The sequence below is a fragment of the Salvelinus sp. IW2-2015 genome, unplaced genomic scaffold (genome assembly GCF_002910315.2).
Source record: "Salvelinus sp. IW2-2015 unplaced genomic scaffold, ASM291031v2 Un_scaffold1627, whole genome shotgun sequence".
Classification (NCBI taxonomy): Eukaryota; Metazoa; Chordata; class Actinopteri; order Salmoniformes; family Salmonidae; genus Salvelinus; species Salvelinus sp. IW2-2015.
Window position 1 is genome coordinate 237,739 of NW_019943045.1, and position 24,568 is coordinate 262,306.

The window sequence follows — 24,568 nt, forward strand, 5'->3', positions numbered from 1 at the left end:
ATTACTTGTCATGTCAGTCTTCTCTGCCTTACCTGTCCTACAGTAGCACACCTGTGTCTGTCTTACCTGTCCTACAGTAACACACCTGTGTCTGTCTTACCTGTCCTACAGTAATACACCCGTGTTTGTCTTACCTGTCCTACAGTAACACACCTGTGTCTGTCTTACCTGTCCTACAGTAACACACCTGTGTCTGTCTTACCTGTCCTACAGTAATGCACCTGTGAAAGTGGTGTGCCACAAGGATGTTGTAGTACCCATTCAAATCCCATATTCTCTCCATTTCTCCCCCCTCTTCCGCTTTCCTTTTTCTTGGTCAGCAGACTTACGACGCGTAAAATACAAACTTCCCAATCGCTCCAACTGTATTTATTTCACATTTCAAGAGTGCAACAAACGAGGAGTGACTCAAAACTATTTTTCCCCCAACASTTTTCCCTGACAGACGTTTGTATTCGAGGCATCTAAAATAAGGCCAGTGAGACTGCTAGCAAACAACGTGCCACAGTACATCTGTGACACAATCAACTGCATTTGTTGTTTGTGTGTCCAAAGAACCAAGGACAATACAATTATAATCAATTCAAGTGCTTAACAACAATGACTGTTAAAAATAAGTCACTAATATACATAAACAATCATATTGTGAGCTACTTTGGTCCAAGTAGTAATATAATACATTGTTTTAAAATCACAGAGGAAAGGAATGGAAATGTTTGTGACCAAACTTTTGTTCATCAAGTGTTCGGGAACAATGAAAATTGAGTTGGAATGGTTTTGTTTTTCAGTTCAATTCCAGGCTGAAGGAAATCAAACATCTAAACAAAATGAAACATCAGAAACTAAATCACACACATCCTCTGCACACACAGTCTTGGGTACATCTATTTCTTGACTTCATGTGAAGATATAGAGATAAAAACATCTAAATTAAACAAAGAATACACAAGCAAGTACTTTGTGTCCAGGGAAAACAAGGCATAATAAGCCCCGTTTATACCTGGTGTTAACATGGGTCCTTTGTCCTGATCTTGTCTACATTCTATATGTGCACACATTTCCAGAAATGTGTCTACACATGGTATTAAAATGTGTCTGTTATCCATCCAATGTGTCTGCATTGTGACCACATTTCCTGATCCTATCCTTTCTGCAAATTATTACACTACTCAAAATAAGATGTATTTATTTATTGTAAGACACATATTGATGTAATCAGTCAATGGTGCCACCTGTCAATGATTTTAACGGGTGGAATAATGTACTAAAATGGTTTCTCTGTCCAGATCTGTCTACACTTGTAAGATATAAAGACACAATGCGTGCRTGACTACCTCCGGAGGTGGGCAGGATGATCTGATTACAATCAGATCACAATGTGTCTTTTGATTGTCAACACCTGTCTAAAAATGTGGGCACAATCAAAATGTGGACAGGATCAGGACAAAGGATGCATGTTAGAGCCAGGTATAAACCGGGCTTTTGACACACAGTAAAAAAAAAAAATCTGATCGTTTGAAATGTCCCCAACCTCACATTGTAATTTACATCAGGGATAAAGACCCATTGGTCATTTCCATTGGCAATTGAACCAGGAAATAAAATAATATTTGAGACAAACATACAAAAAAGTTACAACAAATGCTTCAGGGGCACAAACATACACACACACACACTTATGCATGCACACACACCTGCACACACACACACCATTGTTCAATGTTCTCAACACAAATGTAAACAGTTGAAAACGTAGCTACAGTAACGGACGTTACGACTTCTAAATAATCCACTATTCTGGATTGTTACCCAGGACTAAATCCCTAATAATAAGGTAAGGTGGGAATGAATGGCATAACAACAACAATCAACAGGATCAACCAGTGTAATCAAAGTTTTAACAGTGGTGAACAACAGTGTAAGGCCGTATCCCAAATGGCACCCTATTCCCTATTTAGTCCACTACTTTTGACCAGGGTCCATAAGTAGTGCACTTTATAGGGAGTAGGGCGAACAGCAGTATAACAAGGGAAAGGCAAATGATGTGAAAGGATTGTTCCCTATCATGGAATGTGGACTATGAAATGTGTGTTACGGAGTATGTCCTTCTATGTACAATATGTGTACTCTGGAATGTACTAAGGAGTGTGTATACGCAATTTTAAGACTATTAAGCAGTAGCAAATGCTGCTAAAAACATCTCTGGTAGAATACTTATTAACTACTAAATACAGTGTAGAGACTGTGTGGCTCCAAGCCACTAAAATACAACCCATTCTAATAAGAGTGAACCCGATGACACTATCCACGGGTGAAACAGATCTAGCCTGGTCCCAGATCTGTCTGTGCTGTCTTGCCAATTCCTATCGTGACATTGACCATAGGAGTTGTGAAGACAGCGCAAACAGATCTGAGACCAGGCTAGAGTTATTCCACAATGCAACAGACCTCAACCCTTTCCCTGTGGTCTCCTGCTGCTTTTTTTATCACAAGTTTGACATCCATCACATGAGATAAGTTTATCTAACAGTGTGTAAACTAAGAAAATCCAGTTTTTCAGTAACAAAATCCTGTTTTTCAATAATAAAATCCAGTTTTTCACTAACATAATCTAGTTTTTCACTAACATAATCCTGTTTCTCAATAATAAAATCCAGTTTTTCACAACATAATCCAGTTTTTCACTAACATAATCCAGTTTTTCACTAACAAAATGAACATCCAAGTATTACATTACATATACTGTGTTAAATGTATACCAGTGTATAACAATATGTATTAACAAGGTATTGGCTATTACCATAACCCTGTACGGTAAACACAGTAATCTTCAGTGAAAAAGTTCCCAAAATGTTTCTACAAATAGTCTGGTTCTGTCTTCACCCTGTTCAAAACCTTAACAATTATTTACACATTAAATTACAGCATTACACAAGGAATAAAACAAGGAATGAAATGGAATGTTGACATTACAGTGGCATAAAAACTTCAAATGTTGTCGAGATAAAAATGTGAAATGGTGTTGTTGAAAGTAATTTCTCCAGTGTCTTCAAATGACGTGGCTCACGTACAGTCAATCATTCAGTGTCTGACAGATTGTCTATCTGTCTGTCTGGTAAATCATTGTTCATGCCTGCCTTGTAGGATGTAGGAAATGTTCAGCATGAGAGATGTCTCTCTCTCTCTCTCTCCCTTTTTCTATCTATGTCTCCCTTCTTCCTCCCTTCCTTCACTCCCTCCCATCTTCACAGTCTCATTGTTTCTACCTGGCTCAAGCACCAGCACTCCCCTCTCTTCCTCCACCTCTCCCTGTCTCTCGCCTTGTCTCTCAGTCTCTTCCAGGTTCCAGCACCAGTACCTTACACTCTCTCTTGGCGATCTTGTCCAGTGAGAGGACCGGCTGATCGGGGGGGAGGTAGAGGGGTCGACCCACTGGGGATCCCACTGGAGGGGTGATGGCCCTGCGCTCCATCACACTGCCCGTCCTAGGACACACACACATAGAGACGCAAGTACAAAAGAGACATACGCACACACACAAAATGGGGATTAGGAGAGAGGTCAGAGAGTCAGAATGAGGTCAAGGAGTCACTGCCAGAATTTAGGGATTACAGGGAATGACAATTAATCCATTTGAATCCCACTTTATAACACAACAAAATTTGGAAAAGTCAAGGGGTGTGAATACCTTCTGAAGGCACTGTATATACACTACAAAAGTATGTGGACACCTGCTTGTCAAACATCTCATTCTAAAATCATGGGCATTCATATGGAGTTGGTCCCCCCTTTGCTGCTATAACAGCCTCTACTCTTCTGGYAAGGCTTTCCACTAGATGTTGGAACATTGATGTGGGGACTTGCTTCCATTCAGCCACAAGAGCATAAGTGAGGTCGGGTACTGATATTGAGCGACTAGACCTGGCTCGCAGTCTGCGTTCCAATTCATCCCAAAGGTGTTCGATGGGGTTAAGGTCAGGGCTCTGTGCAGGCTAGCCAAGTTCTTCCACACAGATTTCGACAAACCATTTCTGTATGGACCTCAATTGTGCACGTGGGCATTGTCATGCTGAAACAGGAAAGGGCCTTCCCCAAAATGTTGCCACAAAGTTGGAAGCACAGAATCGTCTAGAATGTCATTGTATGCTGTAGTGTTAAGTTTTCCCTTCACTGGAACGAAAGGGCCTAGCCTGAACCATGAAAAACAGCCCCAGACCATTATTCCTCCTCCACCAAACGTCACTGTTGGCACTATGCATTGGGGCAGCTAGTGTTCTCCTAGCATCCACCAAACCCAGATTTGTCCGTCAGACTGCCAGATGGTGAAGCGTGATTCATCACTCCAGAGAACGTGTTTCCACTGCTCCAGAGTCCAATGGCGGCAAGCTTTACACCACTCCAGCTGACGCTTGGCATTGCACATGGTGATCTTAGGCTTGTGCGCGGCTGCTAGGCCATGGAAACCCATTTAATGAAAACTCCTGACGAACAGTTCTTGTGCTGACGTTGTTTCCAGAGGCAGTATGAAACTTGGTAGTCAGTGTTGCAACCGAGGACAGACAACTTTTATGCGCTACACGCTTCAGCACTCCCATTCTGTGAGTTTGTGTGGCCTACCACTTCGCGGCTGAGCCATTGTTGCTCCTAGCACTTACAGTTGACTGGGGCAGCTCTAGCAGGGCAGAAATTTGACGAACTGACTTGTTGGAAAGGTGGCATCCTATGACGGTGCCACGTTGAAAGTCACTGAGCTCTTCAGTACGGACCATTCTACTGCCAATGTTTGTCTATGGAGACTGCATGGCCGTGTGCTCAATTTTATACACCTGTCAGCAACGGGTGTGGCTGAAATAGCCGAATCCACTAATTTGAAGGGGTTTCCACATTCCTTTGGCCATGTTGTGTATGTGTCTGTGCGTTACATGCGTGTATCTCCTACCTCATAAGATGCGACCGTGATGGCTGTTGGTGAGAGAAGGACTGTGATCTTCCCAGACTCTGTCTGTCCAGCAGGTCTCTGACAGCAGGGCTGGAGGGAGAGTTCTTCCTGGACAGGGACAGAGACATGGGCCTGGCCTCAGCAGGTGGGTTGGAACAGGACGCTGTGAACTGAAGCTTCAGCTTCATGTGCTGGCTTAACTGGAGAGGAGGAGAGGGGGGCATGTGGAGTGAGTAATGTTTGGTATGCTAAATCGGAGAAACACGCGCACACTCTCTCTGGTACCTCGAAGAGTCCTGCCTTGAGTATCTGGAAGCCGACAGTAAAGGAGAGGGTGGATCCTTTCCGACACTGGCCCAGGTTGTTAAGGGGGGAATGACATACCACAGAACTGACAGAGGGGTCCTCCTGACGACCACGACCTGGGGGAGGGGGGGTTAGAGGGGAGGAAGGGGGTGACATTGACGGAAAGGGAGAGTGGGAGAGGCTGGTGTTTAGTTTACCCAAGGAGAGAGCATTATAATATAGCCTAAAGTGATTATGTTCCTCTGGTATGTAGTTAGTTAGTTAGTTAGTTAGTTAGTTAGTTAGTTAGTTAGTTAGTTAGTTAGGGGCTTTGTTATAAATCATCACTGGACATTAGACAGAATTCCCACCCCTCATCTACTGCCACTCTCTCTCTCTCTGTCTCAGGTTTGTGGGTGTACTATTTTTTGATTTAGTGGATTATTAAATACTTTTGACAAAATTATTGCAATATCGGTTTCAGGAGGCAACATTCAATTGGGTACAGTCATATCTACCTGACAGGAAACAGTCCACCTATATCAATGGGTCGTTTTCTTCCCCTCATGCTTTAAACTGTGGAATACCGCAGGGCAGTTGCCTTGGACCACTTCTTTACTTAATATATACCAATGACCTTCCTTATGCCTTATCTGAAACTCAAGCTACTATATTTGCAGATGATACTACAATTTATACAGCAAGATAATTGGTTCAACAGGTACAGCAAGCTCTACAAGTAAATCTGGGAAATATCAGGGAGTGGGTTTGCTGGAACAAACTTATTTTGAACGCCAAGAAAACCAGGGTTATGTTGGTCTGTTCCACCAGGAAAAGGCCTGCACAACATGGGATGCAATTAAGTATGGGGGAAGTACAAATTGACGAAGTGGCAGAAACCAAACTACTAGGGGTGCAGCTAGACAACTGTTTATCATGGTTGTCTCCAATAACTCATCTATGTTTAAAAAAAAAATGCATGCATGATCAGAAGGATAGCAAAATATTTACCGGGAAAGATTCTTAAGCAAACAAGCCAAGCATTAATTGGGAGTCAGGTGAACTACTGTTATGTGGTCTGGAGACATGCATCAGCAAGTGAAATTAGGAGGATGCAGGTTGCACAGAACAAAGCAGCAAGGATTGTTTTAAGGTAGAGATATGCTTATTCTGTTGTAGTCATGCACAATGCTCTTAGCTGGTAATTCATCAACAAGATAATTTWAAAAAACATTGCTTATTTTATTTCACAATGTACACCATTTAAAATGGCCAAACTCCATTTACAACAGTATTCAGCTGGTAAGAGACAGGCTTTCAGTAAACACTAGGACTAGATTGACCACCATCTACGTGTTATCCAGAAAGAAAAGAGAAATAGGCAAAATAACATTTCGATTCAGAGTAATAAAGATATCGAATAATTTATCTCAGCAAACCAGAAACCTTTCAATATACAAATTCAAACAATACTTTAGAACCATTTAAATATAAAACATTGGAAGGTTGTGCAGGACTATGGTAGATGAAGGAATCAATCTATCTTTTCAGACTGTATTTATCTGGTCAATATGTCAGTGTAATATGTCTGTTGTTTGTAACAGTGTGTTATATGTGAAAATGTGATTGCATTATGAATTGTGTTTTAATGTTTAAGGACTCTTTGGAAGATTAGTCCAAATGAGGACTAAAAGAGATTCTGATAAAAATCAAATAAATCTCTCTCTCTGTCCCTCTCGCTCTCTGCTCTCTCTATCTCTCTCTGCTCTTTCTATCTCTCTCTAAGGCATTACTACTACTAACCCAGGAGTGATTTWAAAAAAAAAWATCTGTGTTTCCTGGCCCGTCTTTCTTCCATTTAAAGGGGTATCAACCAGATTCCTTTTCCAATTGCTTCCTCAGGCTGTGACCAGGCTTTAGACATAGTTTCAGGCTTTTATTTTTAAAAATGAGCAAGATTTTTCAAAACTAGTCAGGTGTCCTCTGATTAGTTCCTGCGCGCGAGAGGGGTAGCTCTCCATTTTCTTTCTCTCTTTTATTGAATAGGTTACGGTCCGGTTGAAATATTATCGATTATGTTTGTTAAAAACATCCTGAGGATTGATTATAAAAAACATTTGACATGTTTCTACGAACATTACGGATACTTTTTGGAATTTCCTTCGAACGGAACGAGGCTTTGGTTTTCTGAACATAACGCGCAACCCAAATGGCGTTTTTTTGTTATAAAAGTAATATTTATCGAACAAAAAGAACATTTGTTGTGTAACTGGGAGTCTCATGAGTGCAAACATCCGAAGATTATCAAAGGTAAGCGAATAATTTTATTGCTTTTCTGACTTTCGTGACCATGCTAATTTGGGGCTAGCTGTTGTAGCATTGATTGATACTCACAAAAGCTTGGATTGCTTTCGCTGCAAAGCATATTTTCAAAATCTGAGACGATAGGTGGATTAACAACAAGCTAAGCTGTGTTTTGGTATATTTCACTTGTGATTGCATGATTATAAATATTGTTAGTAATATTTTGCGCCCTGCAATTCAGCGGTTGTTTAGGAAAATGATCCCGCTAAAGGGATCCGTAGCGCAGAGAAGTTAAATAAAATCCACCTGTGTGCAATCTAAGTGTCACATGATCTCAGTATATATACACCTGTTCTGAAAGGGACCAGAGTCTGCAACACCACTAAGCAAGGGGCACCACCAAGCAAGTGGCACCATGAAGACCAAGGAGCTCTCCAAACAGATCAGGGACAAAGTTGTGGAGAAGTACAGATCAGGGTTGGGTTATAAAAAATATCTGAAACTTTGAACATCCCAAATAGCACCATTAAATCAATTATTAAAACATTTAAAGAATATGGCACCACAACAAACCTGCCAAGAGAGGGCCGCCCTCCAAAACTCATGGACCAGGCAAGGAGTGCATTAATCAGAGGCAACAAAGAGACCAGCTCCACAGTGGAGATTGGAGTATCTGTCCATAGGACCACTTTAAACCATACACTCCACAGAGCTGGGCTTTACGGAAGAGTGGCCAAAAAAAAAACATTGTTTAAAGAAAAAAATAAGCAAACACGTTTGGTGTTCGCCAAAAAGCATGTGGGAGACTCCCCAAACATATGGAAGAAGCTACTCTGGTCAGATGAGACTGAAATTAAGCTTTTTGACCATCATGTCTGGCGCAAACCCAACACCTCTCATCACCCCGAGAACACCATCTCCACAGTGAAGCATGGTGGTGGCAGCATCATGCTGTGGGGATGTTTTTCATCGGCAGGGACTGGGAAACTGGTCAGAATTGAAGGAATGATGGATGGTGCTAAATACAGGGAAATTCTTGAGGGAAACCTGTTTCAGTCTTCCAGAGATTTGAGACTGGGACGGAGGTTCACCTTCCAGCAGGACAATGACCCTAAGCATACTGCTGAAGCAACACTCGAGTGGTTTAAGGGGAAACATTTAAATGTCTTGGAATGGCCTAGTCAAAGCCCAAACCTCAATCCAATTGAGAATCTGTAGTATGACTTAAAGATTGCTGTACACCAGCGGAACCCATCTAACTTGAAGGACCTGGAGCAGTTTAGCCTTGAAGAATGGGCAAAAATCCCAGTGGCTAGATGTGCCAAGCTTAAAGAGACATACCACAAGAGACTTTGCTGCAAAAGGTGGCTCTACAAAGTATTGACTTAGGGSGGGMTGAAGAGTTATGCACGCTAAAGTTTTTATTTTATTTTGTCTTATTTCTTGTTTGTATCACAATAAAAAATATTTTGCATCTTCAAAGTGGTAAGCATGTTGTGTAAATCAAATGATACAAACCCTCCAAAAATCTATTTTAATTCCAGGTTGTAAAACAAAATAGGAAAAATGCCAAGGTGGTGAAAACTTTTGCAAGCCACTGTATTTATTAGTTCAGTGTGTATGATCCTCTCCATGGACTATCTCTCACTCTCTCCCGGTCTCTTTCTAACGGACCCTTTGTCATTACCCTCTGTCATTCTTTTTCTATCCCTCTCTTCCACTCTTTCTCTTGCTTGATCACACTCTTTTTTGTGTAAAAATTATTAATCTTCTCCGTTTTCTACATCTCCCTCCCTCTTCACCTCATCTCCCTCCATAATCATTCCATCTCCCCCCCCCCCCCCCCCCCTCCTCTCCCATCCCTCACTTCGGGCGTCCAGACCAGTCTTACAGCCAGGAAGTCTTGCAGGTTGTTTAGTAGGGTGTATTTGACCCGGAAGTGCTCCTGGAGCTGCACAGCACTGGGACAGGAAGCTGTCATAACCAGCCGGGGTTGGGCCAGTCTCACGCTGGGCAGCTGGTAGTGGGTGAGATGGTACCTGGAGAAGGGAAGTTAGTAGCAGAGTAATAATGGGTAGGTATATTTGGACAGTTAGTCAACGTAGAGTAGTTATTATGGATAGTTCCACTAGATCCATGTATTAAAGAGTTGACCCCAAGAATTAGGATTAGAATACTATTAACTTTCTTATGATGGGATTAAGGTCAGCCATCTTGGTGAGGGAGTTGGTCAACCATGACAAGCCAGTGCTGTGATAAGATACTGTGTACAATATTGAATTTTAAGAATGTATCTGCATTGTATGTTTGTTAGCTAGCTAGCCAGTCAGTTTTAGAGAAAATTCTATAAATTTTTCTGATTAACTGCCAATAGCCAACATTCCATTCAAACAATGTAGTTAATCCACAGCCATACACTGGCTGAAATCAGTTGATGAAAGTACATAGACAAGTTGTAAATGCAACAAGTACTGATATTGTATCTATAATAGCACTCACAGCTTTCCAAGAACAAAAAAATTTATAACATTTATGGTCTTATTATATTTTAGAGGCTATTTATATAGAAGATGTATGCAAATTCCATATAAACTGGATTTATTATTATATGACAATATTTTAGGTTACAATACTTATATTACACATTTCTTATATCATATGCCTTAATTTTCCTGGATAAGTAAAATCAGGACTATGGCCTTCTACTGTCACGACTTCCGCCGAAGTCGGTCCCTCTCCTTGTTCGGGCGGCGTTCGGCGGTCGACGTCACCGGTCTTCTAGCCATCGCCGCTCCACCTTTCATTTTCCATTTGTTTTGTCTTGTTTTCCCGCACACCTGGTTCACATTCCCTCATCAGACTAAATGTATATTACCCTCTGTTTCCCCTATGTCTGTGTGTGGAATTGTTCTTTGTGTGGGGTGTTACGCTATAGGCTGGCTTGCGCTAGGTTTGTTTGTTTTGTTTAATCCGGTTCATGTTACCGTGGTTGTGCTTTGTGCTGCCTCGCCTGTGCCTTTGGGCCAGGGTGTATATTAAAGTTCTCCTGTTATCACCCATCTCTGTTCTCCTGCGCCTGACTTCCGGGCAACGAGTCACTCACCCCGTTACATCTACTGAAATTAATTTCAATTCGAGTAGGTTTTTGGATTTCTCACTGACCAACATGGCTGCCATTTTCACCCCATTCTGGAACTTTTAGGATTTATGACATGGCCCCTCTATTAATTTAATAGGTCGTTATCAATAAAACGTTACAATACAGCAGTGTTGCCAACTTAGCGACTTTGTTGCTATATTTAGCAAGTATTCAGACCCCTCTAGCAACACATTTTTAAAAAATCGACTAGCGACAAATCTAGCGACTTTTTCTGGTGTTATTGGAGACTTTCGGAGACTCTGACGTGAAAGCACATATCGTTCTTACTCTTCTCAACGAGCAGCGGTTGCTGCCGTGGCCCCCACCCCCGTCCCAAAGCACTCACAGGCGGCCCAGTCCTCGCGCAGCAGTCCCTCCCAGCTGCAGTCAGAGCAGGAGATATTCACCCCTCCGCGTCCATACTGCAAATGAATCGAGCATGCGGGAAGCCGCCGCTGGCTGATGTAAATGGGGCGGGATGTAAATGTAAAATGTTCTTTGTCTAAAATAAATCACTGCATTCCCATGGCATTAGCTATCACTGAACACTGTTCCATGCTGGCATGTGATCACATTGGAGAAGCATGTAGAGCTGCTTTCTCAGACTCCACTGCTGCTACCCACTTCAAAATGCACCGAAATGATTAATGGTGTTCTAGCACCATACTTTCTAAAAAAGTTGGTCGCAGATGTGGGTGACCAGCATTTCAGCCTCCTCCTCAATGAGTCCACGGATGTAAGTGTTTCTAAGTACCTGGGGGTTGTGATAAGGTACTTTAGTTACACCAAGCAGACAATTGTATCAACATTTCTGGGGCTTGTTGAGTTGGAGGGAGGAGATGCCAAATCTATAGCCCGTGCTGTTGTGGAGAAGTGTTGTCTTAAAAAAGAGAAACTCCTGGGGATAGGGACTGACAATGCCTCTGTTATGACGGGGATTAACAATGGGGTCCATAAAGTGCTGAAGGAGGAATATGGCCTCAAATATCTGGTTCTTATTCGCTGTGTGTGCCACTATCTGCAGCTTGCTGTACGTCATGCTTCCAATTACACCCTCCCCCATAGTGTGGAGTACTTGGTACGAGAGACTTATAACTGGTTTTCAGTGTCTCCAAAGCGCAGGGAGGCCTAAAAGGCCATATATGAGACCATCAACTGTGGGGAGAAACCTGCCACACGTTGGCTCTCCATTGAACCCGCGGTTTCACGCATTTTGGACCAGTGGGAGGAGCGTAGGCTGCATTTCGCAGTCACCAAGTCCAGTGAACACTGCTACATGGCTGAGGTTTTATACTCCATGTACAGTGATCCTCAAAACATATTGTATCTGACTTTTTTGACGTCAGTGCTGGGTGAGGTACAGTTGGCCATCAAGGCTTTTGAGGGAGAGCAAGTAGATCCTATTAAGCTACTTGACAGCTTGGTTAGCCTGATCAAGTCTATGAGCAGCAGGGTGCTGAATCCACTGGCAAATGTTGATGTACTCAAAGGGCCAATAGATGGATACATCAGTCCCAAACCGTGCCTTGGTTACCTTTTTGAGTCAAAGGCAGCTGAGCTCCACCTTGCGCCTGAGGATGAAAACAATGTCCGAAAGCAGTGTGTAGCGTTCACCATCTCCCTCACTAATGAGTTGAGGGTGAGACTGCCGGACAACATTGAAGCATTGCAGTACATGTCAGTTTTCAATGTGGAGGAAACTCTAAAGCACAATAAGAGCCCTGGAGAAATAGAAAAAATAGCCAATCTCCTTGGCTGCTCCCCTGCAGAGATAGACAAGATTGTCCAGCAATGGCGTGCCATCCATCTTAGTAAATGGAAAGAGACAAAAAACACACTGGGCTTCTGGAGTGAGATTTGGAAGTTCAGGGATGCAGCTGATATCAACCCGTTTCAAGAACTTGCCATGGCTGCTGTGTCTGTGTTGTCCTTGCCACAATCGAATGATGAAGTCGAGAGAGTTTTCAGCCAGATGAGTGTGGTAAAAAGCAAACTTAGAAATCGGATGTCCATGCAGACCCTTAACTCCATCCCGTACATTCGATATGGACTGAAGCTGTCTGGTGAYGCTTGCTATGAGCACCAGCTGCCTGATAATGTTTTGCAGCTTTTTGGCACATCAGCTGCTTACTCATTTAAGTCAGCTCCCTCAGTTGCTGAACCTGCCATAGAGCCTTGACCAAAATGACAATGACTCACTCTTTCTGTGAGCCAGCACAGCCTGTGTGTGTGTGGAGGGGGGTCTGGGGAACAAAAACAATTAACCTGAATTAGGGCCAGACTAGTTACCATAATTTTCTCACATTGCCATTGACAGTTTTTTCTATTGTCTCTTTTTGGTCCATTTAGATTGTTAATGTTGATTGTATACATTTTTTTTTTTTTTTCATGTTATGGTTAAAAATGTTCATGTTTTACTGTGACTTGTAGGCTCCTAAGTGGACCATAAGGTTAAATACCAAACCAAATTAAGAAAACTAAACAGAAATACATTTTTTATTTATTTTTATAATAAAAAACGAAGTAACTCCGCCAGAGTGTCTCTTTTGGGTCACTTTTGCCGGTCCCAAGCCCGGATAAAGGAGGAGGGTTGGAATTGTGACATAAAAAAAAACAAGAATCGACAGAAGAAAGTTAATTTGTAGTTCTAAACATATTTAGGGTGTTTTTTACTCACTTTTTGTCTCTCCCACAACGTTATTCCTCTCTCCTACAGCGTCCATCACAATTACATGCACATGGCCAATTATGCAAATTAGGCGATGACGTCAATTAGCGACTTCTAGCGACTTTTAGGACAGCCAATAGCTACTTTCCTTATTGAGGAGTTGGCAACACTGCAATACAGTGCAGTGTTCGATTTGGCTGCTGGGGGTTAAGGAAGCCCCCAGCTCCGCTAAAACTATTGACAACTATGTGCCGTTTTACTAAATAAATGACTAAATAAATGGTATAACTATTTGGTTTTAATATAATCAGCACTTGAAATGCATAGTCAGAACTACACATCATCAGAGTTATACAGCAAGTAACTGCACGCTTTTCATGATTAGTAAACATCAATTAACCATTTATTTTCTGACATTTGAGGGTAGCCTATCCATTTGGCATGTAGCTAGCAACGTGTCATTTAGCTTGCTTCGTCAGAGATTTGGCTTTTGGGAAAAACTTGACATCGGCAAGTCCTCGTCCTGGTAAAGTTGTCAGTCGCACTACTGTCATCACCACCGTAGATGGCAAGCAAATCAAACAATATTTGAATATAGTCATCTAGTTTATCCCCGTAAAGTTAGCTTGTTAACTAGCCATATTGACGTTATTTGTTATTAGCTAGCTAGCCAATTTGTGGTCCATCAATCAATGTAGTACCTGCGTACCGGCAGTCTCCACAAGATGGAGTGGACCACGAACTCTGAGGGCCCATGCGCCTGTCATCGATGTCTATTTTTTATTTATTTAATAAATACATTTGTCAGTAACCTCCAAAAAGTAATTCATAAAMCTTTTAAATTGACATATGTACTAAGAAGCTACGTGTTTGTTTTTTGGGCTTCAGGAATGTGACTGAAAAAGTGCCTCAGACCATGAAAAATAACAAATTTAACTGATTGAAAGTATGAGGGGATATCTGTAAACAAATGCCGTGGCTATGAGGCTACGACGGCGCCAGTGCAATGAGTGGCGCTTACTCAGGTGTTCAAAAGCGCATATCAGACCGAGAGCCTAATGCTTCTTAGGTAGTTCTTTGTGAGTTTTTGTTTCGAAAACGATCACTCCGCAGAAGCAAGTTGCAGGGATGGTAAAAACAGCTTGATTGCCATATTATCATCAGGGAAACTGGGCAGAAGGGAGTGGTGCTTCAAATGCAGCAGTTCTGTAACATCTTTAATTGCGCCTCTCATTCTCCTTAATTGCCAGCATCAACACAAAACGGAAAGAGATTAACTGGATAGGAAGCTCTGGGGACAGGTCGTCTGGATACTGGACAGCCAATAAATTGGCAGATGCAAACAGATTATCATCTTTAGCGGACAACAGTTCTTGAGGGCTTGCGATTTCGTCTTCATACTGGTGAACTGATGTTTGAGTTGTGTGGTTGCAATATCAACAGTCCCTTATCTCATCTCTGGAGTATCTTGGCATGTATCATTCAAGACTAAGTTTAAATTGTGTGCAGCACAATGGACATATAATACACAATGTCTCTGGAAATACTGTCTGGGTTGGCAATACTCAGTATGGAAAACAGTCGGATTCGGGGGCCAAACACCGACCTTGCGGGGGGGGGTCCAGAGAAACTGTGTTAAGCTAGTGTGTCGCCTATCACGTCTGTCAGCAGCATTCGTGATTAAACACTCTTAAAAACAATGTTGAAAAGGGATAATGTTAGCTAACTTCGCAAGGTAGGCCTAGTGAAAAAAGTACATTAGGTCTACTTACCACTATGTTTAGCCAGCTGTACAAAGTTTCTACTGGTCCGGTAGCTTGCAAAGTAAACATTATCAGCTAACAGTATATCGGCAAATGCGCCATCGAATGCTCTGCACCTTATTGTGACGTCTTATTGATAACGACCTACAGGATTTCTATGGTTGGGCCATTGAGGTTTCTGCTTTATGATGCATTTACAGTTGAAGTCGGAAGTTTACATACACCTTAGCCAAATACATTTAAACTCAGTTTTTCACAATTCCTGACATTTAATCCTAGTAAAAATTCCCTCTCTTAGGTCAGTTAGGATCACCACTTTATTTTAAGAATGTGAAATGGCAGAATAATAGTAGAGAGAATTATTTATTTCATCTTTTATTTATTTCATCACATTCCCAGTGGGTCAGAAGTTTACAAACACTCAATTAGTATTTGGTAGCACTGCCTTTAAATTGTTTAACTTGGGTCAAACGTTTCGGGTAGCCTTCCACAAGCTTCCCACTGTACGTTGGGTGAATTTTGTCCCATTCCTAAAGACAGAGCTGGTGTAACTGAGTCATGTTTGTAGGCCTCCTTGCTCGCACACGCTTTTTCAGTTCTGCCCAAAAATGTTTTATAGGATTAAAGTCAGGGCTTTGTGATGGCCACTCCAATACCTTGACTCTGTTGTCCTTAAGCCATTTTGCCACAACTTTGGAAGTATGCTTGAGATCATTGTCCATTTGGAAGACCCATTTGCGACCAAGCTTTAACTTCCTGACTGATGTCTTGAGATGTTGCTTCAAATTATCCACATAATTTTCCTACCTCATGATGCCATCTATTTTGTGATGTGCACCAGTCCCTCCTGCAGCAAAGCACCCCCACAACATGATGCTGCCACCCCCGTGCTTCACGGTTGGGATGGTGTTCTTCGGGTTGCAAGCCTCCCCCTTTTTCCTCCAAACATAACGATGGTCATTATGGCCAAACAGTTCTATTTTTGTTTCAGACCAGAGGACATTTCTCCAAAAAGTACAATCTTTGTCCCCATGTGCAGTTGCAAACCGTAGTCTGGCTTTTTTATGCCGGTTTTGGAGCGGTGGCTTCTTCCTTGTTGAGCGGCCTTTCAGGTTATGTCGATATAGGACTCGTTTCACTCTGGATATAGATACTTTTGTACCTGTTTCCGCCAGCATCTTCACAAGGTCCTTTGCTGTAGTTCTGGGATTGCGTCTCCTTCCTGAGCAGTATGACGGCTGCGTGGTCCCATGGTGTTTATACTTGCGTACTATTGTTCATACAGATGAATGTGGTACCTTCAGGCATTTGGAAATTGCTCACAAGAATGAACCAGACTTGTGGAGGTCCACCATTTTTTTCTGAGGTCTTGGCTGATTTATTTTGATTTTCCCATGTCAAGCAAAGAGGCACTGAGTTTGAAGGTAGGCCTTGAAATACATCCACAGGTACACCTCCAATTGACTCAAATGATGTCAATTAGCCTATCAGAAGCTTCTAAAGCCATGACATCATTTTCTGGAATTTTCCAAGCTGTTTAAAGGCACAGTCAACTTAGTGTTTGTAAACTTCTGACCCACTGGAATTGTCATACATTGAATTATAAGTGAAATAATCTGTCTGTAAACAATTGTTGGAAAATTTACTTGTGTCATGCACAAAGTACATGTCCTAACCGACTTGCCAAAACTATAGTTTGTTAACACGAAATTTGTGGAGTGGTTGAAAAATGAGTTTTAATGACTCCATCCTAAGTGTATGTAAACTTCCGACTTCGACTGTACGTGACACTACCACATTCTATGGCAGCCATGTTGGCGACCCATTAACATTACATGGGGAATGGCATGTCACTAGAATGTGCATTATGATGCATTTACATGACAACAACATCCTATGGCAGCCAGGCTAGCTACATTTACATTACATGGGAGATATTTAAGCAAAGCTATGTGGCTGACTGTCTAGAATTAGAACAATATTCAGAATTCTAAAAGTTGGCCCAACTCTCTTAAATATATGGCTCTGGTTTCAACTAATAGTCGGTGGAGATGTACTGTACCTGGGGAAGACTAGTAGTTATAATGGGGTCGTTATAATGGAGTAGGTATAGTGAGTGTTTGGGAAAGTTATAGTGATTATGAGCCAGTTCTATCTATTAGTAGTTGTAGACCTACCTGGTAAAGGGAAGTTTAGGGGTGGACCACTGCAGCACAGCTACCAAAGGAACCTCCAGACCCTTAAGCAGAGAGCAAAACACATTCACATTCCTCAAATGATTTCATGCTCCACAAGGACATTCATGGKAGATTTCTCATGCATATGTTTAATCTAAAACAGATGAAATGATCCCACACTAAGTATGATATCATATTAATATTAGGAACTAGAAGCACAAGCATTTCGCTACACTCGCATTAACATCTGCTAACCATGTGTATGTGACAAATAAAATTTGATTAGATTTTTTTATTTGATTTGATTTGTATTTTTTTTATTACCTGAAATGTATCTCACTGCCTTTTACATCACAAACTAGGACCATTTATTTGATATTACACATTGTCCTTGTTTTTCCCCCTCTCTCTCTCTGTCCCTCTCTCCTCTCTCTATACCCCCCTCTCTCTCCCCATTCCTCCCTCTCTCCTCTCCTCTCACCTCGTTGCTCTCTTCCDCCGGCTGGTCCCTGAGCTGCAGCTGAAACAGGAAGTTCTGCTCCTCCAGGGCAGAGAGCATGCTGGGAAGGTGAGAGGAGCTACTGTTCATCCTGTGGAACGACGCCATTCCAATCTCTGCTGATTGGTGGCTGCAGACAGGAAGTAAATGATGTCATCACCATGGTTACAAAAGTTATGTACTTTTTACATTCTGATCAAGGTTCATAAAAAATAAACAACCGTATGGGACATTCAGACACTCATTATATCTTTATTCAACATTTTAGAACAAAATATACAATATGTTTCAACACTTATAAACAGCGTCCCTGAAAAGCACCTTGTCCGGCAGACACTGATGCTTTTTTACCCTTAACTGCAAAAGTTGGTATTAGTAGTACTGTAATCTGATCCTAGATCTGTGGTTAAGGGAGTGTACTAGACATTGTCCACCAGGAGGACAAAGCCATCAGGCACTGATCTACAGTCAGTTTCTGTTTCTGTTTCACCCCTAATGGTTAAGTTTAGTAATGGGGGTGGTCCCAAAATCCTAGAACCTAGATCTGTACTTACCAGACATTGTCCACCAGAAGCACAGAGCCATCAGGCATCATGGGGAGGTAGGACGCATTGAAGTTAGGAATGATTCTCACATCCCTCACACAGACCTCCTCCTGAGAACTGGAGTTTAATACTGGGGGGGAGAGAGTGTGAGAGGGAAGGGAGTTAGAAAAGGGATAGAGGGGGAGGGGGGAAATGAGGGGAAGGAGAGATAGAGAGAAACGGAGACAGGAAAGCATAAGAGAGGAAGAAGTTTAGGTGATGTCATAATACTATTGTCAAAAACAATAGTCACTTCCACTTCAGAGGAAGGCCCAAAAAATGGCCAAAGACTCCAGTCACCCAAGTCATAGACTGTTCTCTTTGCTACCGCACAGGAAGCGGTACTGGAGCACCAAGTCTAGGTCCAAAAGGCTCCGTAACAGCTTCTACACCCAAGCTATAAGACTGCTGAACAATTAATCAATTGGACACCTGGACTATTTACATTGACCCCCCTTTGTTTTTACATTGCTGCTACTCGCTGTTTATCCTCTTATCATCTATGCATAGTCACTTTACCCCTACCTACATGTACAAATGACCTCGACTAACCTGTACCCCTGCACATTTCCACAGTACCGGGCCCCTGTATATAGCCTTGTTATTGTTACGTAATTCTACTGTTACTTTTTATTTTTACTTTATTTTATTTAGTAAATATTTTCTCAATTCTGTTTCTTGAACTGCACAGTTGGTTAAGGACTTGTAAGTAAGCATTTCACAGTAAGGTCTACAACTGTTGTATTCGGTACATGTGACAAAATTTGATTGGATCTGATTTGATATGGGTACCATTCATATACAGTACATACATGGTATTTAGCTATACACACAATAGGGTTGGGTGGTATCCAGATTTTCATACCGTCATACTGTTTCTGTACCATACTAAGGTATACTGTATTACCGGAAGTGCACACAGGGGGCGCTATAATTATACATTTTTAACGCACAAAACTATTTAGGCAAGAGGGATCTTGATCCAGGAGGGGATTGAATGCAACCAAGAAGTTTGATCTTGACATCTAGCCACTTAGCTAGCAAGTTAGCAAACCAAATGCATAGCTGGATCCCTGAGCTGGATATAATTTATAGTTATACTTAAAGGTGCAATATGCAGAAATCTCTCAGCCATTTCCTGGTTGCTTCAATTCTAATAGTTAAACTTGAGAACGGGAAGCATAGAAATAACGAACATAGAACAGATTTACAGCTTCTTAGACTTGCTTTCAATGAGAATGACATATCCCATTTCGATGTGAATTTGGCCAGGTTGTCCAAAAAGTCACATATTGCAGCTTTAACTTAATAGTTATAAGCAGTGGCGTAGGCCGTCGGTATTTCAAAATAACCCGGTATATGGCATAAACGGTATATTGCCCAAGCTTAATACACAACCCTCACTAATGTAATCCACATCCCATAAAGACAATACACAATACTGTAAACTTCAGGGTAATTTCAAAGGGTGCTCTACTATACATACTGTAAATATAAATCCACATATGTGAGCCAATATCCTGTACAGCATGTACACGTAAGAGCTACTACCTATATAAACTATTGAGCTATTGTGTAACACTGCGATAACACTGTGATAACACTGTTGTCGGTGTAGTTAATTACTTGGGACATGTTTCCTAACCATCTATTAAAGAAGGTCTTGGTTATTTGTAATACTTTTCTCTCCCTTTGCCCTTTGAACATTGGGTGGAGCTCTGCTATTGTCCAGGGCCTGTATTTCACAAAGCGTCTCTGAGTATGAGTGTTTATCAAGGATCAGGTCCTCCCATTTATGGATTTAATATCTAAAAGACGCTTTGTTAACATGGGATCATGATCGCTAGCTGGGGACTTTGCTTTTGAATGGGCCCAACCTAACTATGAACCTGCACTATTACTGGGTCAGACTCGGTACCACCAGAGAGTCAGTGATTATCCTGGTGGTTGATTCATTAAATACAATGAATTAACAGGATTTTACACATGAGAGGGTTGTTATTGATCTTAGCCCTGGGCTGAGGACTAGGATACAGTTCAGTGGCTCTCTGTGGCTAAACCCCTTTCTTCAAAAGCGAAAGCGCTTCCTTAAACCAGCTCAGCCTTGTTTCAAACTTAACTTTGTTCACCAGGAGTCAGGAGCTCTTGGCTCTGCTTCAGAGTAGTTATCGGACTCATATTTTCTTAGCCCCTACCCTCACAGTCACAGGCTACAGCGAGGGCCTAAAGGTTTTTCTTTTCAGGTGGTCAGAAAAAACTCCTGGTCAAAAGCATTTGTGGTTAAGTATAGAATAGGTTATACTCAAACAATAACGCATGTGAAACCTTGGATTATAGTGAACAACACACAGCTAAGGGGAGTTATTTGGCATGATGCAAAGTGGAGTATAAATAAATAAACCACACTATGGCCCAAGTTTAACAGAGTTAGCCCCCCTCTGCTCCCTACCTTTGAGAATGGTCAGGTGCAACAATGTTAGTATTCTCCCATCACAATATAGCAGTGTGTAAAGGTATTACACTTTAATAAAAAAAGGTTCTACCTAGTACCTAAAAGTGTTCTTCGGCTGTCCCCCTAAAATAACCCTTTGAAGAACTCTTTTTGGTTCCAGGTAGAACTCTTTTGGGTTCCATTTAGAACCGTTTACAAAAATGGTTCTACCTGGAACCAAAAAGGGATCTCCTATGGGGACAGCCAAGAACCCTTTTGTAGTCTTCCCCCACCTTTGAGGATGGTCAGGTGCTTCCCGGAGACGGTAATCTGTTGACATTTCACAGTTGGTGGAGGAAGAACACTCAACGTGGTGCTGACTGGACGGGGGATGGGGACGGGGGGAGAAAAAGAGGGAGAAAAATAGAGAGGGTCACTTTTAATAGACTTTACACTGAATGTATATTGCAGTTGTTCATCCTCGTGAATTGCGTTGTTTTACTTAATATTGAAAATGTACTTTAAATGTGTAGGCCTATACTCATTTGGTAGGCCTTACAGTGAATTGAGATAATGTTTTACAATCTAAGATAATCATTATCCTTCTCAGTCACAACCCAGAGGGAGCCACTGGAGAGTGAAGGACCCTGACCCTGGGCTTTGAAGGTATTAAGGTCTTGTCTGAAGGTGTGTGTGGGYCTCCTCAGCTGTAGGATGGTGAGGTAACCATGTTCCCTGATCTCTGCCTTTTCCTCCTCCTGCTTCCACACGGTCACTATGACCTGACATAGACAGGAAACAAGAGGTTACAACAAGGTTATGAACATGCATAGAAGTTATAACAAGGTTATGAACGTGAATAGAGTCACTACAATCTGACATAGATGGGAATAGATAGGTTATGACAAGGTTATAAACATGCATAGAGAGGCTATGACAAGGTTATGGACATGCATAGGGTATAGTCACTACAATCTGAGACAAAACAGAGTGGGGGAGGAAATGGAGATATGATGGGAACACAGATAGAGAGACGAGTAGAGAAAAAGACAATGACACTGTCTGTCCTGTTTTCTGTCTGTCTGTCTGTCTGTCTGTCTGGCTGTCTGTCTCTCTCCTCTCTCTCTCTCCTCTCTCTCTCTCTCTCTCTCTTCTCTCCTCTTCTCTCTCTCTCTCCTCTCTCTTTTCTCTCTCTCCTCTGTCTCTCTGTCTCACTTACTCACTCACATACAGACACACACACTGCATGACTTCTCACCTTGACCTTGAGTGTGTTGACGGGGAGTTTGTCCAATGAGACGGTCAGAGGGAATATGACCTCCTCGTTCAATACCACTGGCTCGTCCATGGGTGACTAGGAGAGAGGAAGAGACAGAAATACTCTATTACAAACAATGAGAAAGCAAGAGGGAGAGAGAGAAGGGGGGGAGAGAAAAAGAGAGTGTGTGTGAGAGAGAGTTAGAGTGAGAGAAAGAGAAAGAAAGAAAGAAAGAAAGAGAGAGAGAGAAAGAGAGAGAGAGAGAGGAGAGAGAGGAGAGAGAGAGGAGAGAGAGAAGAGAGAGAGAGAGGAGAGAGAAGAGAGGAGAGAGAAGAGAGAGAGAGAGAGAAGATTTTATGTAAACAATGGAGGAGGGGGATGTAGGGACAAATAAAGTTTGTATTCTATATTTTCACTATAGATTATCGATACAGATGTCACTCCACCTGCTAGTACACTATTATTATGGTCAAATGTAATAGTAGAAGAGGGATCTGTCTTTCACAGAGGATATGACAAATAGGAATGTGTGCAAAAAATACTCATTCATTCTCTCTATTTGTCCCATGCTTACTATTGACTATCATAGTGGGTGGTTGTTACCCTCGATTGCCAACACCTCAAGGTTAAGTTAATTTGTTTGCCTATGAGGTTGAGTTGGCATGTATGTCTGAATTCTCTGCCAATGTAGTCTGAAAATAATTAGTAGGTTATTGCTGTCCGTCCTGCGAGGCTTGATAACAGGCAAGTGTGAGCAAATACTCCTTACACAAGCTCTCTCTCCCTCTCTCTTAATGTCAAGGTTGGATGAATCGAAAGAAGTGTTGGTTGGTTAAGACTAAAGAAAGTTTGAGGCGTCTATTTGAATGTCATCACAGTGACTGTAGCTAGAACCAACCTGTGCTCCTTGCCACAATAACAAGCTGTCTGTCAGACAGACCTGGGTTCAAATACTACTTGAAATCTTTCATATACTTTGAGTGTTTAAAGCGTTTGGTTTACTCTGCCTGGAGTGCCAGGTGGGCTGGCTTTACATTTTTGGAACTGTTCTTTTGGTTCCATTGCAACAGACATGCTCAATCAAGCACAAAGTAGGTTATTTGAAATTATTCCAAAAATTATTTGAACCCAGTTCTACTGTCAAACAGTATTTTGGCTTGTTCCAACTGTCATAGGTCAGTGCTTACAGGAAGTTTAAAAAAAGGTCTGGTTGACTGTTGTGGTTTACATGTGTACTTCTGCTGCACGAGCGTTTCACTTACATGCTCAGGAAATGTCAGCACTTCCTATTTTACACAGCAGGTGTACACGTAGCCTATTATAACACTCAATACGGTATTAGCTAGTTGTTATGTGTATAGTCCAATCATTGTGCCATTGTTCCGTCCAATTATGACTACAGTCATTCATAATTTCATATTACCCGAACCGGTGCGCGCCGATACTGCCGTCCATCACGCCCCGTATTATTGTGTATGAGAAGCGGCTTGCATTCTCTGAAACGTCGGTTCCTTGACTCCCTTCTGGCTGTGTGGACTGTTCCCGCAGCAAAGTCAACGTCGTCGGGATCCTCGTCTACACAGTCGTCGCTGTAGCTTCTCTGGAACTCGTGGGGGTGAAGTTGGGAGCGATGTCGGCTCTCTCCGGGGCAGACACTTGCTACAGCGGAGAGGGACCCTACCAGCTCCTTCCAAGCCCGGGTACCGCTGTCACCTGACCCGCTTCCCTTTGTCCCGCTCGAGCCCGACGCTCCATCTCTGGACCGCAGGACCAGCAAGAACTGTACCGTTTCGCCGAGGTAGAGGTGACTGCGCCGGGGGAGAGTTCGGTATTTTGACGGGTCGGACAGGTCCGTGATGGGAACCGCAGGGAAATACATAAAATACTCACATTGCGATTCCATCATTAGAACCATGGCTAGCTAGATTATGTATCCTGTTGATAGCTTGCTATACAATCACACAAGCTAATACTATTCAAAACCCACTCGGGGGTTAATATTCTTAGTGTATGACCAGCATCGATAGTTGGCCTATTTTTACAAATATCTCTATAATAATAAACATTTAAAATCCAATTCACTGTGTCCATCATCAGTCGGTGAACCTGCGACTGACGCTTTCACTGTGCAGCATAGCTGTGCAGTGCACTACAGTACAACCAGTCGACCACAGAGAAAAAGAGCTGAATTTTAAAACTAGGCAGGAGTATTCAACTGCTGATAAGTGGAATTAACAGAGGCCCAGATATCAAGCCTTTCTCTCACCATTTAGGTAGACCCAAATAATCTCCCAATACATTTGAAATTGTTTTTCACCCTACATGTTGTAGCTAAATAGTTAATGTATTATTAAAAACTGTGAGCTTGTTTGACAATGAAGGAAATAACACTTGATCTTGTCAATTGAAAATCCCGTTAATCCCATTGTAAAACCCGATAATGTGATCAATTTGCAACAAAGGCTAGAGAGATTTGCTATTTCTATTTCAATCTTAAATAGATAAGCACCTCAAAGCCACA

The 24,568-nt window shown here is 42.0% G+C and overlaps 1 protein-coding gene across 1 annotated transcript; it reads right to left on the reverse strand.

Moving 5' to 3' along the window:
• Positions 1 to 347: 347 nt before the first annotated feature.
• On the reverse strand, positions 348 to 24,166 carry LOC112071516 (trafficking protein particle complex subunit 14-like). Its single transcript, XM_070439420.1, has 11 exons — positions 23,471 to 24,166; positions 22,048 to 22,143; positions 21,442 to 21,571; positions 21,083 to 21,169; positions 18,329 to 18,449; positions 17,757 to 17,904; positions 17,276 to 17,337; positions 9,409 to 9,567; positions 5,225 to 5,375; positions 4,940 to 5,139; positions 348 to 3,485 (listed from the first exon to the last, which is right to left on the reverse strand). The coding sequence occupies exons 1-11, from the start codon at positions 23,960 to 23,962 to the stop codon at positions 3,329 to 3,331; spliced, it is 1,803 nt and encodes a 600-aa protein (XP_070295521.1). The 5' UTR covers positions 23,963 to 24,166; the 3' UTR covers positions 348 to 3,328.
• Between the last annotated feature and the right edge of the window lie 402 nt (positions 24,167 to 24,568).